The sequence below is a fragment of the Neoarius graeffei genome, chromosome 20 (genome assembly GCF_027579695.1).
Source record: "Neoarius graeffei isolate fNeoGra1 chromosome 20, fNeoGra1.pri, whole genome shotgun sequence".
NCBI lineage: Eukaryota > Metazoa > Chordata > Actinopteri > Siluriformes > Ariidae > Neoarius > Neoarius graeffei.
Genome location: NC_083588.1, coordinates 61,145,487 through 61,161,467, shown reverse-complemented (window position 1 = coordinate 61,161,467; position 15,981 = coordinate 61,145,487). Strand labels below are relative to the sequence as shown.

Below are 15,981 nucleotides of genomic sequence, written 5' to 3'. Positions count from 1 at the left end.
TAGCTGCATGAATAGCATCCTGATATTCTGATGTGTACATTTCAGGACGGGCTTTTATGGTGATGATACACGGGGCAACTTTTTGGGCAATGTTGCCGAGCAATGTTGCTGGGCAATTGCGTTTTGACTCTTTTCTATTGAGATTGGGCAACATTGTTTCTTTCTGAATGGTTTTGATAATCTCTGGCAACTTTTTGAGATAAGCCAATCAGAACGCGAGTATCGAGTCATGTGACCTCCGGTGAGGTTCGGATCAGAAATTTCAAACAAATATGGCGGCCACTCAGTGTCAGTGGAGTGAAGAGATGGAGAGACTCCTCATCTGTTTTTACGCCGGTAAGTTGTTATTTTAATATTCTATATGGAGGAATTTACCTCACCAAAGCTCTAAAAAACAACAGACAGCTTGATTAAATGGTCACAGCAAAAATTAAGACATCGATTTTTTTTTAGCTAACTGTAAACTGCTGTTGCTAACTGTTGTTGCCCATTGTTAGTTGCCCTGAAAAGTTGCCCTGTGTCTCACCTAGTTGCCCGTTGCCAGCAACATTGCTCGGCAACATTGCCCAAAAAGTTGCCCCGTGTATCATCACCATTAGTGTTTGCATGGATCAAATTTAGATTGTGACCAAGTTGTTGTGTTTTGGTTTTTCATCTGGTAGAAGATGGAAATGCAGAGATGCAGAGGAGGGAGAGAGAGAGAGGGAGGGACAGGGAGAGAGAGCGAGGGAGGGACAGGGAGAGAGAGAAAGAGCGAGGGAGGTGGGGAACAGACTAGAGAGGTAAAGCAAGAGTAAAAGGAGTTCTCTTGAGTGTGTAAATGATGAGTAGAACTTTTTAAATAGCAGGGATTTATTTCCCCGTATCAGTTGGAGGCGTCTAAGCTCTAATATCTAATATCTATGTTCCAAATGCGTCTTGCATCTTTCAGTCCTTTATATATATAGAGAGAGATATATTCTGTCTACATTCACTGGATATGAGCAATCGCGCGCTCTGATTGGCTACTCTACTACTAGGCTATCAGCTCATACAGTATATCAGCTCATGAGGAGAGAAAAACAAAATGGCTGAGCACGCTGCTGAAGCAACCGAGGATGAAATAAAAACCCGACTCGAAAACAAAATCCCAAAAAATACAATAAAAAAAGCAACAAAATTATAAATTGGAATGAAAGTGTTTGATGGTAAGAATGTAAGAATGTGAAAAATTTATATTTTTCAAGAATTATCGCATTTTTCACAAATTGCTCCTGTCATTTCACGGTTTGTTTACATTCTTCATCTTTAAGTATTAAAATCTGTTGAATTTTTTTAGACTGGTTGAAAAGCTCAAAGACGAAGTTTGAAAATTTGAAATGAAAACTGAAACGTCCAAGGAAGAATTAAATAAACGTCTAAAGCTGTTCTATGCCTTGGCATGACAGTGAGACGGCACTTCCTACAAATCAAACAAACAAACAAAGAAAAACAATGAAAGTCAATTTGTGCAGCCGTCGATAGGTTTTTAAGAAGTCCGCCTATGTTCTGTTTCTCAAAATCCAGTGAATGTGGATAGAATAAAACAGTTATTCCACTCAATCTCGTCGTACATGGATTATAGACAACTCGGTGCTACGCGCCTCGTCAGCTATCAGCTCATGTACGACTCGATTTCATGGAATAACTGTTAATTAGATTCTCTCTCTCTCTCTCTACACACACACACACACACACATTTCAGTATTCCATTTTTAGCAGTAAAACAAAATATAGAACTTTTTTTAATAATAATATAACTTGAAATTTCGTTGCATATAACAAACCTGCGATGTGTCCTCATGATTTTACTCTTTTAATAATTCCAAACCCTCATTTATTCTTCTTTTTCTCTCTCTCTCTCTCTCTCTCTCTCTCTCTCTTTTGTTAATAAGTGTGTGTTAGGGGGGAGTTTGGGTGAGGACTTATTGAAGCAGAGTCATGCATTTCTTTTATCATGCTGGTAAACAAAGTCAGAAAATGCATTTTTTTTTTCAATTTGCATTCATACGCTATTGTGTGTTTCTTTCTCCGCCTTGAAGTGTTTAGTCCAAAGTTCACCCACATCTGTCCTTCAGCAGGTTCCATATCCGTTCTGATGATGTGGAAAAACTCCACCCTCTTCCCTGAAGGTGATAGACTCGTGTCTCGTCCTGTTCTGTCCTGTATGGGTGGAGATCGCGAGCGAAATGTCTCCGGTTTCTCCATCCCGTCCTGTGTTCTGTACTTTCTTCTACCAGGATTTTATTATAATCTGTTGTTGCTGTTTTTTTTAACTTCATGCCATGCAGTTCAGCTACAGAGGAGGAGAAATGCTGAGACGGAAAGACTGAAGGGATGCTGAGCGTCTTTCCTGTGGAGTGTTTAGAGTCACATGCCTGTCCTGGGAGGGGATGAATTTGCCTGTCGGTGAAGCTGCAGTCCATATGAGGAGGGTTTCAGCGCAGACGCGAGTTCACACCAGTTACTGCCTCTCCACCCTCAGTTTTTTTTGTTTTTTTTGCGAAGAGGATGAAGTTGAGTGCCGTCTGCTGATTTGGCTGCTTCTTTTATTTATTTTTTTTAAGAGTGAGTGGCTGAATTGCATAGAGTTGAATCAAGCTTGGGAAAACCGTCCATGGAATTTTCTTTGCCCTTAAAAATGGCGGAGAGCCCAAAGCAGTTTTCTGAGTTTAACTCTTTAGCTTCCACCTGTAGTGCATGCAAATGATCTTTTTGTTTTTTGTTTTGTTTTTTTCTTAAGAAGACTCGATGTAAAGAGAACCGATGGAACCGCTGAGTGCAAAAGAGGAAAGGAGCTCTTTCCCCAGCATTGGACTGATATGTGTGAGGAAAAGCCCAGGCTGAGACGACGGTCCGGTTTGGAAGAACATGGAATGGGCCTGTGCTTGGTCGATCCATTCAGGGGTTCCATCAATGAGCGGAGACACAACGGATTCTGGTTCCTGGAGCCGAATTAGCACAGCTCTGTCTCCTTCCTCTCCTCTTCTCTTCTCTCACTTCTTTACTCTTGGTGTGTTCTCTCACTTTATGGAAACTGGATTTGTTTTATTTTTTTAGGCTGCCGTGCCGGATTACTCTTTAGAGAGAAAGCGGTCAGTTCAGAAACTCAGCACTGTAGGAGGAGAGAGAGAGAGAGAGAGAGAAGATAGATAGACAGACAGACAGACAGACAGACAGACAGACAGATAGATAGATAAATAGAAAGAAATAGACAGCATGAGAGAGAGATGAATAGGCAGCATTAGAGAGAGAGAAATAGACAGCATTAGAGATAGATAGATAGATAGATAGATAGATAGATAGATAGATAGATAGATAGATAGATAGATAGATAGATAGCATTAGAAAGAGAGAAATAGACAGCATGAAAGAGTGAGAGAGAGATGAATAGACAGCATTAGAGAGAGAGATGAATAGACAGAATTAGAGAGAGAGAGAGAATAAACAGAGACACAGGAAGACAGAGAGATAAAGAAAGAGAGAAAACCCACTTAGAAACATGTCGTTGGTAAACAGAAGCACTTGACAACTTTATAAACATCATTCATTTGCAAAGCCAAAGCCAGAGACACACATCTGTAAAGCACAGAACATCTGCACAGGTGTTGAACAGTGACATCATCAACCAAAATCCAGGTGAAATGTCTGAAATGTAGAAAGCAATAAATATAAAGCAAACTGGCTCACCGTAACATGCACACACAGGAACGCAAAGAACAAGCTCGTACTGTAAACGTCTCTCACACACACACACACACACACACACACACACGCTCCCTAATGAAAGATCCAGTCTTTGAGGGCCACAAGATCTGCTGGATATGGAGGGGTTTTAAATTCTCCCACTGATTTCCTTTAAACCAAACGCAGTCAGTGACTGTGGAACTGTTTGTCATGTGGCAGGACCCGGGGCCTCGAGGACTGACGAGGACAAAGCACAGGCTCGGCCACGTCCTGCAAAAAAGGGCTGCGTCCCAAAATGCCTCCCTATTCCCTATGAAGTGCCCTTACTTTTTGCCTTTTGGTTTGTTTATGGACTGAATGGAGTGCCCACGACATAGGGAATAGAGAACGAGTGCACCATTTGAGACATGAACAGAGCGCAGGAGAAAAGAAAGAAGAAGAAGAAGAAGAAGAAGATGTCAAAACAAACAAACAAATAAATAAATAAAATCACACCAAACACAAAGCACACGGAGAGACACAGAGCAGGGCACACATACGGAAGCACACACACACACACACACACCGGGTACGCAAAAACACACATCCTTACACTGAGAAGCCGATCAGCTTCCTTCCTTCCTTCTTTCCTTCCTTCTCTCTTTCTCTCTGTCCTGTTTTTCCTTCTTCCTCAAACTCTCCTCCATTTCTCGGTGCCTTTCTTCTGTTTGTCGGATCCTCTTTCAACACACACTCGTTTATTTCCCCCCAGACATACACTCTGTCCATCTGTCTTTGGCTCTTTCAGTCCTGCTCTTTTTTTTTTCCTTTTTTTTTGTAATGCATTTAAGAGCAGGTCACATTTTGCACATTTTGTTGTTTAGCATTTTCCAGGAAATCAATTAATCAGTTAAAAAAAAAGGGAGTCGATATGACGATATGATGGCGAGGTCATGGAAAGAGAAATGTCAGAGTATGAGAAAAAAAGTAAGTAAATAAATAAATAGAGAGGTAAAGCACAAGGACATGAGGAAAGGAAGACCTGTGGACACTTCAGGACGAGTTTCTACTAACCCCTGTGTCGTTCTGCCTGTTTTTGACATCGTTTTTGGAAGCACTGATAAAAGACCGACGTAGAGAGCGATACCTGAGTAGTGAGTGACATGCGAGACGGAGAGGATTGTGGGTTATTTTTGTGTCATGATCAATTATGTTTAAAAAAAAACAAAAAAACATTACATCACATTACATGACATGACTAGAGGCTACATTCAAAATGGCCACAGTTTTTTTTTTTTTTTGCTGTGCTCAGCATTATGTTTTTGAGATGAATTGAATTGAATTGAATTGAATTGAATTGAATTGTTGTTTGCTCTCCTGAGCCTATAGCCTAGCTCTTTGAAATCATTTAAATGCATATAGGAAAAAATATATATATATCGCAAGATGCACAAGGATGCAGCACAAAGCATTCTGGTAATACACGAGGCAACATGCAATATGACGGATGCTGAAGACTGTCGTAGCATCGTCATCATCATCATCATTGTCTTCCTAGTTTCGTTTACGTTCCTCGACCGATACTCAACACCGATCCTTATTCCCGTTCAAACGTCTGCTACTGAGCTACACAAAAGTGTAAATGTGCTACATCGATTTAGTTCTCGTGAAATGCTCGAAGGCCTGCGAACAGCTTCTGCTACGAGCATCCAGCGGGCGGTGAGAGCAAACACGGCCCGCTGACATGCGAAGGAAATCTGAATAATCTGTTCTGCATATTGAGAGAGGAAAAAAAAAGAGAACAGTGCAACAGTGAAAAGAAGATACGTGGAAAAATGATATCAAAAAAAGAAGAAAGTTGAAGAGGTTGGTGAAGAAGGAAGCATTTTTACAAGGAGGGGGAGCGGGAAGGGGATGTGATCGAGAGGTTCGTTCAGGATCGTGCACGTGAAATGAGAAATGAAATGGAGTTTCCTGTTCTAGTTTACTTCACAGTTACAGCTTCTTTTTGCATATATCTGATAAGCAGTGGGCTTTCGGAATAGTTCTCTGTGAAAAGATGAAACAAACAAACAAAAAAAACAACAAAACAACAAAATCAATCATGAAATGATCACAAGCGCTAATTAAAGATTAGAGTTCACACACAAAAAAAACCTGATTGTACAGTTATTATGGTCTCTGCCAACTGATAGCATCTTAACATGCGCAACTAAGCCCCGCCCCTTCAGGAAAATTGATTAAAAAAAAACAAACATTTTTTTTCAAACACCTTCATGCATGTCATAAATATGTATGTGCATATGAATATTCAGACATCCATATGTACACACCCATATGAATATACACATACATAAAATCAGTTTTCTTATCAAAACATTCTTCATAATCAGACAGACATTCCTTATTGCTCGCAAGAGAAGAAAAAAAATAAAACAACGACAGCATCATCATCAACAACAACAACAACATGCATTCGTTGAGTACAAAGTCATCGTTTAAAACTGTACACAGCATTAGGACCTGACACAGGCCCGAGGAACCGCCCCCTTTACGCAGCACACGGGATGAAGTGAGAAAGGGAAGACCATGAGGAAGAGGAGGAGGAGGAGATGGAGGTGTGGTGTGGTGTAGATGTGACCAGCTGAACCATGGACGCCTGCGTTTCATCATTGTCCTTCTGTCTTTTGAAAAATCTGCTTAAAAATAAAACTCTCACGGAAAAAAAAAAATCACATGTTTTTAAACCCTATGAGTAAAAATGTGAAGAAAGAAAGAAAGAAAGAAAGAAAGAAAGAAAGAAAGAAAGAAAGAAAGGCATCGGTGCATTTCGGGTTTCGTATTCCACCCTGAAAGTGCGTCTGAATGATATGGAAATATAAAACCACGTGGACAAATTTGTAGAATTTCATGAATAAAGTGGAAAATAAACCAACACATGCCTTAAAAATAAACAGGAGGCAAAAAATATCACCATAATTACCAACATGAAGTTAGTGTGACTTTGTGTAAGGGTCGTTACGCATCTTTTCATTCGTCGGACACGATTCAACCCGACCTCTAATTAATATTCTAATGAGTGATGGTGATCAAGCTGTAATTAAAGTGATGAGTACGACCTCTGCTTCTCATCCTGACTCTTATCTCGTGTGAATTTCCATGAAGTTGTGTTGAATTGTTTGGTGCGCGACTGTAACACAGATACAGAGCCACTGAGGTGACATGGTGGTTATTTTTAATAAGGTGTGGACGCTAATTAATATCCTGAGACCGCGAGATACTATACTGACGACCTCAGTTTGTGTTTTCTACTTTCTGTTCAATGAGATAATAAATTCAGGCCCCAAGATAATACACTGAGGGCCCAAGGTAATAAATTGAAACCACAAGATTGAGACAGTGAAAGTGAGATAATATACAAAGGCCACAAAATCATATCCTGGATATTGAGGCTATGAGATAGTATATTTAGACTTTAATATATTAAGGCCACAAGATAATATCCATTTATATGAAATAATATCTTGAGGCCACAAAATCTTACGCATCTATACCATGAGATAGTATTTTGAGGCCACTATATGATAAAATGATGCCACAAGATAATATACTGATGCTAAAAGATGATATACTGAGGCCATGAGATAATACAGCAAGGACATGAGATAATAAATTAATACTACAAGATAATATATTAAGGCTACAAGATAATAAACTGAGACCATGAGATACATTGAGCTCACAAAGAAAACATACCAAACCTATGAGATAATATTTCAAGGATATGAAATACTATATTTCGTCCACAAGATAACACATCGAGGACACAAGATAATACACTGTGGCTGCAAGATAATGTACTGGGGTCATGAGATATATAGGGGCCACAATATCGAGAATATGCGATAGTATGTTGTGGCCAAAAGATAATACATCGAGGCCACAAAATAATATAGCAAGGACACAAGATTATATATTAAAGCCACAAGATAATAAATTGAGACAATGAGATACATTGAGCCCACAAAGAAAATATATCAAAGCCATGAGATAATATTTCAAGGACATGAAATACTGTTTTGTCCACAAGATAATACACTGTCGCTGCAAGATAATGTACTAGGGTCATGAGATATATAGAGGCCACAATATTGAGAATATGAGATAGTATTTTTTTTGGCCACTGTGTCCATGAGATAATGTATTGGGGTCATGAGATATACAGAGGTCACAATATCGAGAATATGAGAGAGTTGTTTTTTTTGGCCACAAGATACTACACTGTGTCCATGAGATAATGCATTGGGGTCATGAGATATATAGAGGCCATGATATCGAGAATGAGATAGTTGTTTTTTTTGGCCACAAGATAATACACTGTGGCTGTGAGATAATGCACTGGGGTCATGAGATATATAGAGGCTACAATATCAAGAATATGACATAGTATGCTGTGGCCACAAGATAATATAGCAAGGATACAAGATAACAAATTAAGACTACGAGATAACCTACTGTGGCCAAAAGAGAACATATTAAAGCCACAAGATAATAAATTGAGACCATGAGATACACTGAAGCCACAAAGAAAACATACCAAAGCTGTGAGATAATATTTTGAGGACATGAAATACTATATTTCATCCACAAGATAACACATAGAGGCCAATGAGATAATGTACACAAGATAGTATATTGATTACACAATACAGTGATGTAATAATTGAAGCCAAAAGATAATATATGAAGTATTTTATTATTGAATATTTAGCTTGTGGCATCTATTGTATTTTACGATGAGCATTGTGGCCATAGGAACATGAGCATGGTACTGGACTGGAATGATGAATACTGCAGTTACCCCACGTACAGATGCTTTTTTGTGCTCGTTCCTGCCAAATAATTCTCTGGAGTCGTGTATATTAAGTCATGTTCAGTCACAGGCTTAAGTTACACAGTTTGTGGTCAGGATTTTGGTATCTTGTGGACACAAGATAATAAATTGTGGCCATGAGATGCTTAAATTGTGGTCTTGGTGGAAGCTATGGTCTAGAGCTTAGAGAAGCAGCTTTGGGAACTAAAAGGTTGTTGGTTTGAGTCCCTGGACTAGCAGGAATGGCTGAAGTGCCCTTGAGCAAGGCAACTAACCTCCGACTACTCCCCAGGCTGCTCTATGTGTGTTGTACATCGCTCTGGATAAGAGCATCTGCTAAATGTCGGTAATGTAATGGTTTTGAAATATTTAACACATAAGCCAAATACATGTGATGTGTGTGGTAATATGGCAGCCAGATGGCGTCACTCGTCTGTACAGTGCGTACTGGCAAATGAACTATCCAGATGTTTTACGTAGAGATGAGTGCGTGGAAGTTTTACGTCATGTTGTCTTGACAACCATGCAATATCGTAAACCATATTCAACGCTCATTCTCCATTATGTACAGTAGAGTGATGTAATGCACGTAGAATAAGTGATATGCTAACAATATCTCATGCTATCAAATCAAATGAATGGAACCTGCTAGAAGGGAATAGAACATGTTTTTATTCCATCGAAAAAGTGTCCTGTGTGTATAATAATATATTGTTCTATCCACTTTCACTGGATATGAGGAATCGCACGCTGTGATTGGCTACTCTGCTACTAGGATATCAGCTCATATACCGGACCGTGAGTAGAGAAAAACAAAATGGCGGTTTTGTTATCAAGTATTTAAAAGAAACAGAAATCGTGAAAAGAATATAGTTTGGGTTTTTTTTAATCCCAATATCTCCTGTTCCACACTCCAGCCCAGTCGGTGGCAGTAATGCACCTTTAAGTTGGTTTGATAACCGCCAAAAAACCCTAAAGAAGAAAAACAAAATGGTGGCGCGTTACTGAACCAACCGAGGATGAAATAAAAACTCTACTCGAAAACAAAACCCCAAAAAATACACACAAAAAAAGAATCAACAAAATTTGGAATGAAAGTATTGATGGTAAGAACATCCATCCATCCATCCATCCATTATCTGTAGCCGCTTTATCCTGTTCTACAGGGTCGCAGGCAAGCTGGAGCCTATCCCAGCTGACTACGGGTGAAAGGCGGGGTACACCCTGGACAAGTCGCCAGGTCATCACAGGGCTGACACATAGACACAGACAACCATTCACACTCACATTCACACCTACGCTCAATTTAGAGTCACCAGTTAACCTAACCTGCATGTCTTTGGACTGTGGGGGAAACCGGAGCACCCGGAGGAAACCCACGCGGACACGGGGAGAACATGCAAACTCCGCACAGAAAGGCCCTCGCCGGCCCCGGGGCTCGAACCCGGACCTTCTTGCTGTGAGGCAACAGCGCTAACCACTACACCACCATGCAACTGTATAAAGTTTTTATTTATCAAATTTGCAAAAAAAATGCTCCATTTCTCAAAATCCAGTGAATGTGGATAGAATAAAACAGTTATTCCACTCAATCTCGTCGTACATGGTTTATATCTGTTATCGGCTCATGTACGAGTCGATTTCATGGAACAATCGCTAAATATTATGTGGCCGCTTGTTATTTAGCTTGTAGTATCTCATAGTCTCCATGAATTATCTCGTGGCCACACCTTATTAAAAAATAAGCCACCTCTGATTAATCTCTTATTGCTCAGCTCTCTTTTAAACAGCTACATCATAACCATTGCATAAAAGTAAGATCCAGTATTTCTGCAGATCTTATTAAAGCATATGCAGGGAATATTCAGGGCGTAAAACCCAATACCGAGACCCGTTTATTTCAGGGAGTGATTTAGTCTCGCTTACTTCCACATTTTGACTCGTTCGAGCACTGAGTGTGTGTTTGAGTGAAGGGAAAGAAGGGAGGAGAGATGAGTCAGGCAGGCACCATGAAATAAAAGGAGGGACACACACACAAAACAGAAGAAGGTGAATGTAAAATTATACAAAGCATTCTCGATACATAATAAATAACAACAGCAATGCCTAAAATGTTTTGAAATACAAAAATAATATTCGTATAGCTCTGTTTAACTCGAACAGTGGAGTAGAACCGTTTCTTTACATTCGTTCAACACAGAGAAGGAAAAAAAGGGGTGAAAAAACTCTAAACCGTCATCAAAGTGAAGATTTCATTAACAGTGTTGAGATCTGGAATCAAAATATGTCCAGGTACACACATCTCTCTCTCTCTCTCTCTCTCTGTCACTTTTTTCTTTTGCACTTTCAGCATTTGAGTCTTTATTTTTCTTCTCCTACTGACCGCTTGTCAGTCCAGCATCCAGTCAACGTTCCCTCCTTTTTTTATGGCGGGAAGGGAAGATCGGCATCCGAGAGACAGAGCAGGCAAAAAACAAAAAAAAGGGAAAAGAAGAAAAGAGAAAGAACAAAAGGAACAAGGAGGAAATAAAAAAAGGGAACGTAAAAACTTACTGCATTCAAACTATAGGAATCACAGTAACCTGGTGGAGGGTCTTAATAATGGCGATGATGATGATGATGATGATGATGATGATGAAGAGCAGGATGAAGTTGTTGTTTTTTTTCTCCAGATTTCAGTTCCTCAGCCCTCCGGCTTGACGTCTTGTTGTCTTGATATGTCATATTTATGATCAAGTAATGTCACAAGAGGAGACTGTAGAGGATGACGTTCCCTTCATGCACTGGTTTAGAAAAGGGGGGCGTAACCGAGGAGGGTCCTGAAGCAGTGCAGAAGGTCACAGCCCCCGGATAAGACGGCTCTTTTTCCTTTTCCTCGACCCTCCGCCCCCACCCTACCCCGTTGATCACGCTTTCGCGGTTGAATACAATCGTAGCGAAGCTAAACAGCAGATTTACACGGATGTCCTTGATGTCCTGATCTTGTCCATCCAGCAACACAAGTTTTGGCACCCATCCAGTTCATATTGCAGTGTCCCAAAGCCTGATACAAAAATAGACTTACTTTTTTCTTACTGTAAATATGCGCTTCCTTTTCTTCAGGCGCTCGCTGACGGGCGATATTGCACGTCCTCGGATTGATCACGATAATAACCGTATTTTTAAAAAAAATCTCAGTGACTTAACATGCTGATGAATCAGACAGTGTGGTGTGTCCTTGTTGTGTATATATCGGGGTGGTGTTTCATCAAAAATACTTCTCAGAAGACTTAAATGAGCGTATTCTTTGAATATTTAAAGGCAAATCTTACGGATATTCACTAACGTGGTGATTTATTGAGTTATACAGTACTTGCATGCACTAGAGTTGCCTAAGTTTGATGACTGCGTCATTCCAAGCTTTGCTAATCAGATGAGTTAACGTCGAAGCCTGAAACCTTCGCGAAGGCTCGGTCAGCTCACTAAGTAAGTGACTAAATGAAGTTAGAATAGAAATAGAAATGACCTTATTGTCCGTTCATGAAGCCAGTGATTTATATCTATAGGTTCGATATTGCTGATATAGCCTGTCTTTGTAATTGCGACTTTAAGCTTAGTTTAATTCGTGAAATTTCTTCAGCACTTAAAGCCAGAGGATCTCCACCCCCCATGCCCCCCCACCCCACCCCACCCCACCAACCTGCAGCATGACAAAGTGAAAGGCGTGACCTTTAACCCCCAATCTAGTCTGTGAACAGTTATCATCATTATCGCTAATATGGTGCGTTTGGCAAGTCTCTAGTTTGGTGCGTGGTTTTTGTCGCTTCCTCTCCACGTCCGTGCTACAAAATGGACGGGATCGGAGAACGGCAGCGGCGCAGAGGTCCAGGGGAGTCGTAGGGTTCGTAGGGGGCGCTGTTGATAGGAGTGATGGGGGTCAAACGCAGAGGAGCGCCCATCATCCCGGAAATGTTGTTCAGGCTTCGGGATTTTTCATAGCCAGCAGCTGGAGCAAGTTGCGGGGTTGGGCGGAGCATAAAAACATTTGATATGGGTTTAACAAGGGTTTTTTTGATATTTCGGAGATTTTTTTTTTTAGTTGTAGGTTAGTAGGTTAGGTTAGGTGTAGATAATTGTAATGAGAGATTAAGCAATGAGAGAGTGAATGGTTTTTGAATAAAGTGGAATTTTACATGACAATCAGATTAGCAAATAACAATTGGTAATGCAATAATAATAATAATAATAATAATAATAATAATATGAAAAAACGGGGGGGGGGGGGTCCAAATGAAATCATATGTATATGAAACACAAAGGCAGACAGACAGACAGAGAGACAGACACAGACAGACAGAGACAAGGACAAAACAGGAAAATGCGAGTTATGAAATATGTCATCAAATTTTCTTATTTTGATTTAAAAAAAATGCTACAGCAGTGTTTTTTTTTTTTTAAAGCACTCCCAGCCGCACACAGTGGCGATGGAGGTCGGGCACACGTGGAGCAGGTGGATGAAGCACCTGATGTGTAACTCGGAAACGTGAGTCGTTAGCTCAAGAGGGGGAGGAAAAAAAAACAAGAGCGAGTTTAGCATCCAGGTGTTTGATCCAGTCTCGGACAGGGACGCTCCGCATTCTATACAACCGCAAGGGGACAAACAGACAGACAGACGGACAGACAGACAGCAGCCTGAGAGCTCTGTGCATAAAGCTCTAAGGCTGAAGTCTCGTCCGGTGCTCTGGACCCTGTGAAGCTCTTGGAGATTCAAACACACAGTCAGGTTTATCAGTATCAGGTGCTATTTATGGACATGTCCACGTGCAACATGGTGATTAAGGACATTTAACATGTTTCTATGTATAACAGAAAAGAGCTTCATGTGGTCCAAAAGTGCTTTAGAGCTTTCCTTCCACATCCGTTTCCATCCAGCTGAGGTGGTCACCATGGACTCTGAGTTCGGGTTTTGTTTTTTTCTCCAGTCAAAAAATTGAACACCGTGAAATTGAGAATATACAGACATTAATTAAAAAATTGGGACATTTCATGTGAATCAAACTGGATAAAGATTGGATTCATGTTTGATCTTGATCAATAATATCTAATTAGTCACTTGTAACACAAATCACTCACTACTTCATCAGGAACACCAACCTGATGGGCCACTTTGTAGGTCAGGAAATGTATTATCTGGCCCACAGGGAAGTAAAAGCTCCAGTGTGTTTTGTTAAACCAAACTGACTCGGCTAAAAGTAATAACACCTGATGAGTTAGTAGTGTATAAACTCCTGCGTAAGAGAACAGCTCGAGCATCATCATCATCCTTTTCTTTGAGAAAGTGTCTGAGGAAGTTCACTGTGTTTAACCCTTAAACTCGCATAAACGTTGCTAGCCAACGTGTCACCTGTGACTGTGATGTTTTTATTCACATCACATGTAAAGTGTATTATTCAAGTCTGGTTAAGGTTCATTTATATGACGGTGTATTCGGGGCACTGTAGGTAAAAAAAAATACAGAGCTGAGGCAGGGGGTAATACAGGGGGTAAGAAAAAAAAATTAAAGTCTCAAATTTATGAGAAAAAAACCCAGATGTTCCGTGATTTAAAAAAAATCACAAATTTATGAGAAAAATACAAAGAAATTCCATAATTAAAAAAAAAAAATCACAAATGTATAAATTGAGATTTTAAAAAATCACAAATTTATAAATTCTGAGATTTTTTTAAAAATAAAAAATGAGGAAAATGTAGAAATTCAATGATTTAAAAAAATTACAAATTTATGGGAAAAATACAAAGAAATTCTATGATTTAAAAAAATCAAATTTATAAATTCTGAAATTTAAAAAAATCACAAACTTATGAGAATAAAAATGTGCAAATTGCATGATTTTTTTTAAAAATCACAAATTTATGAGAAAAATACAAAGAAATTCCATGATTAAAAAAAATTACACATTTATCAATTCTGAGATTTTTTTTTTAAAAATCACAAATTTATAAATTCTGAGATTTAAAAAAAATCATGAATTTATGAGGAAAATGTAGAAATTCAATGATTTTAAAAAATCACGAATTTATGGGGAAAATATGATGAAATTCTATGATCTAAAAAAATCACAAATATATAAATTCTGAAATAAAAAAATCACAAACTTATGAGGATAAAATGTAAAAATTGCATGATTTAAAAAAAATCACAAATTTATGTGAAAAATACGAAGAAATTCCATGATTTAAAAAAATCACAAATTTATAAATTCTGAGATTTAAAAAAAATCAGAAATTTATGAGAAAAAAATGTAGAAATTCCAAGATTTAAAAAAATCACAAATGTATGAGAAACAAAAATATAAATTTCAGGACTAAAAAGATGACAAATTTATGGGAAAAAACTCAGAAATTCCCTGATTAAAAGTTTACAAATTTATGACAAAAAATAGAAATTCTTCAATTTAAAAAATCACAAATTTCTGAGAAAAATATGAAGAAATTCCATGATTTAAAAAAATCACAAATTTATGGGGGAAAGTGTAGAAATTCTGAGATTAAAAAATCACAAATTTGCAAGATAAAAACTGAAATTCCAAAATTAAAAAGTCATAAATTTATGAGAAATAACTCAAATTCTGAGATTAAAATATCACAAATTAATGAGAAAAAGTTCAGAGACTCCACGATCTTCTACATACATGAGCTCATGTATGTAGAAGAGGGCTGATAGCGCTTTCATCCGAGTGTGTTATGCTGTAACGCAGTGTAACACAACTTAAGGAGATGCCATTAGCTGGCGTCATGGCTCTTTAAGGAACCACATTCAAGTTCTTCACGCTTCGCAGATGGTAACTAGAGTGGAGCTGGTTGGTGGGTGGAGTCGGCAGGAGAAAGTGGGAAAAATCCAACAAATCCAACCTTGTCTATCGGGGGAAGGGACCACAGTGAACAGACATTGCGTATACATTACGATGGTGTGTGTTGTACTGTAGTATATGAGGAAAGTGTCAGTAAACAAATACCTACAGCATGATCTAGCTCTGATTTATCTCATCACCTGCTGGTTAATCAGTCTTTGGCACTGATCAGTAATTCAACGTCAAACGTTGACGCAACATCTGGTGTTTAAAGGTTTTTTGACTGGCAGAGTGGATAATAAACCCATTTTTAATATAATAATCATTCCAAATGACAATTAAACTCATTTTCAATAACAGATTTGTTTATTTGGAAATACAGGAAGCAGAGATATATGTCGTGTAAGAAATCAGAATATTTTCTTACAATTTTCTGAACCAACTCACAGAACTTGGGATCGTATTTGATCTTATACACATATAACAGAAATGAAATGTTGGAGAGCTTCTGGGTTCATTCCCCAACAGCCATGTTTCTGTGTTCTGTAGATCTGACTGAAACGCTCAGTAAGATCTGAGCATGCCGCATGTTTG

At 38.8% G+C, this 15,981-nt stretch overlaps 1 protein-coding gene across 1 annotated transcript in view; it reads right to left on the bottom strand.

Annotated features, from left to right (window-relative positions):
• Window positions 1-12,378: 12,378 nt before the first annotated feature.
• The window catches only part of kcnc3a (potassium voltage-gated channel, Shaw-related subfamily, member 3a), a 163,279-nt gene continuing 159,676 nt past the window's right edge, over window positions 12,379-15,981 (bottom strand). The window contains exon 6 of the mRNA XM_060902107.1: window positions 12,379-12,542. Coding sequence (XP_060758090.1) covers window positions 12,379-12,542 — 164 coding nt within the window. The remainder of the gene's footprint in view (window positions 12,543-15,981) is intronic.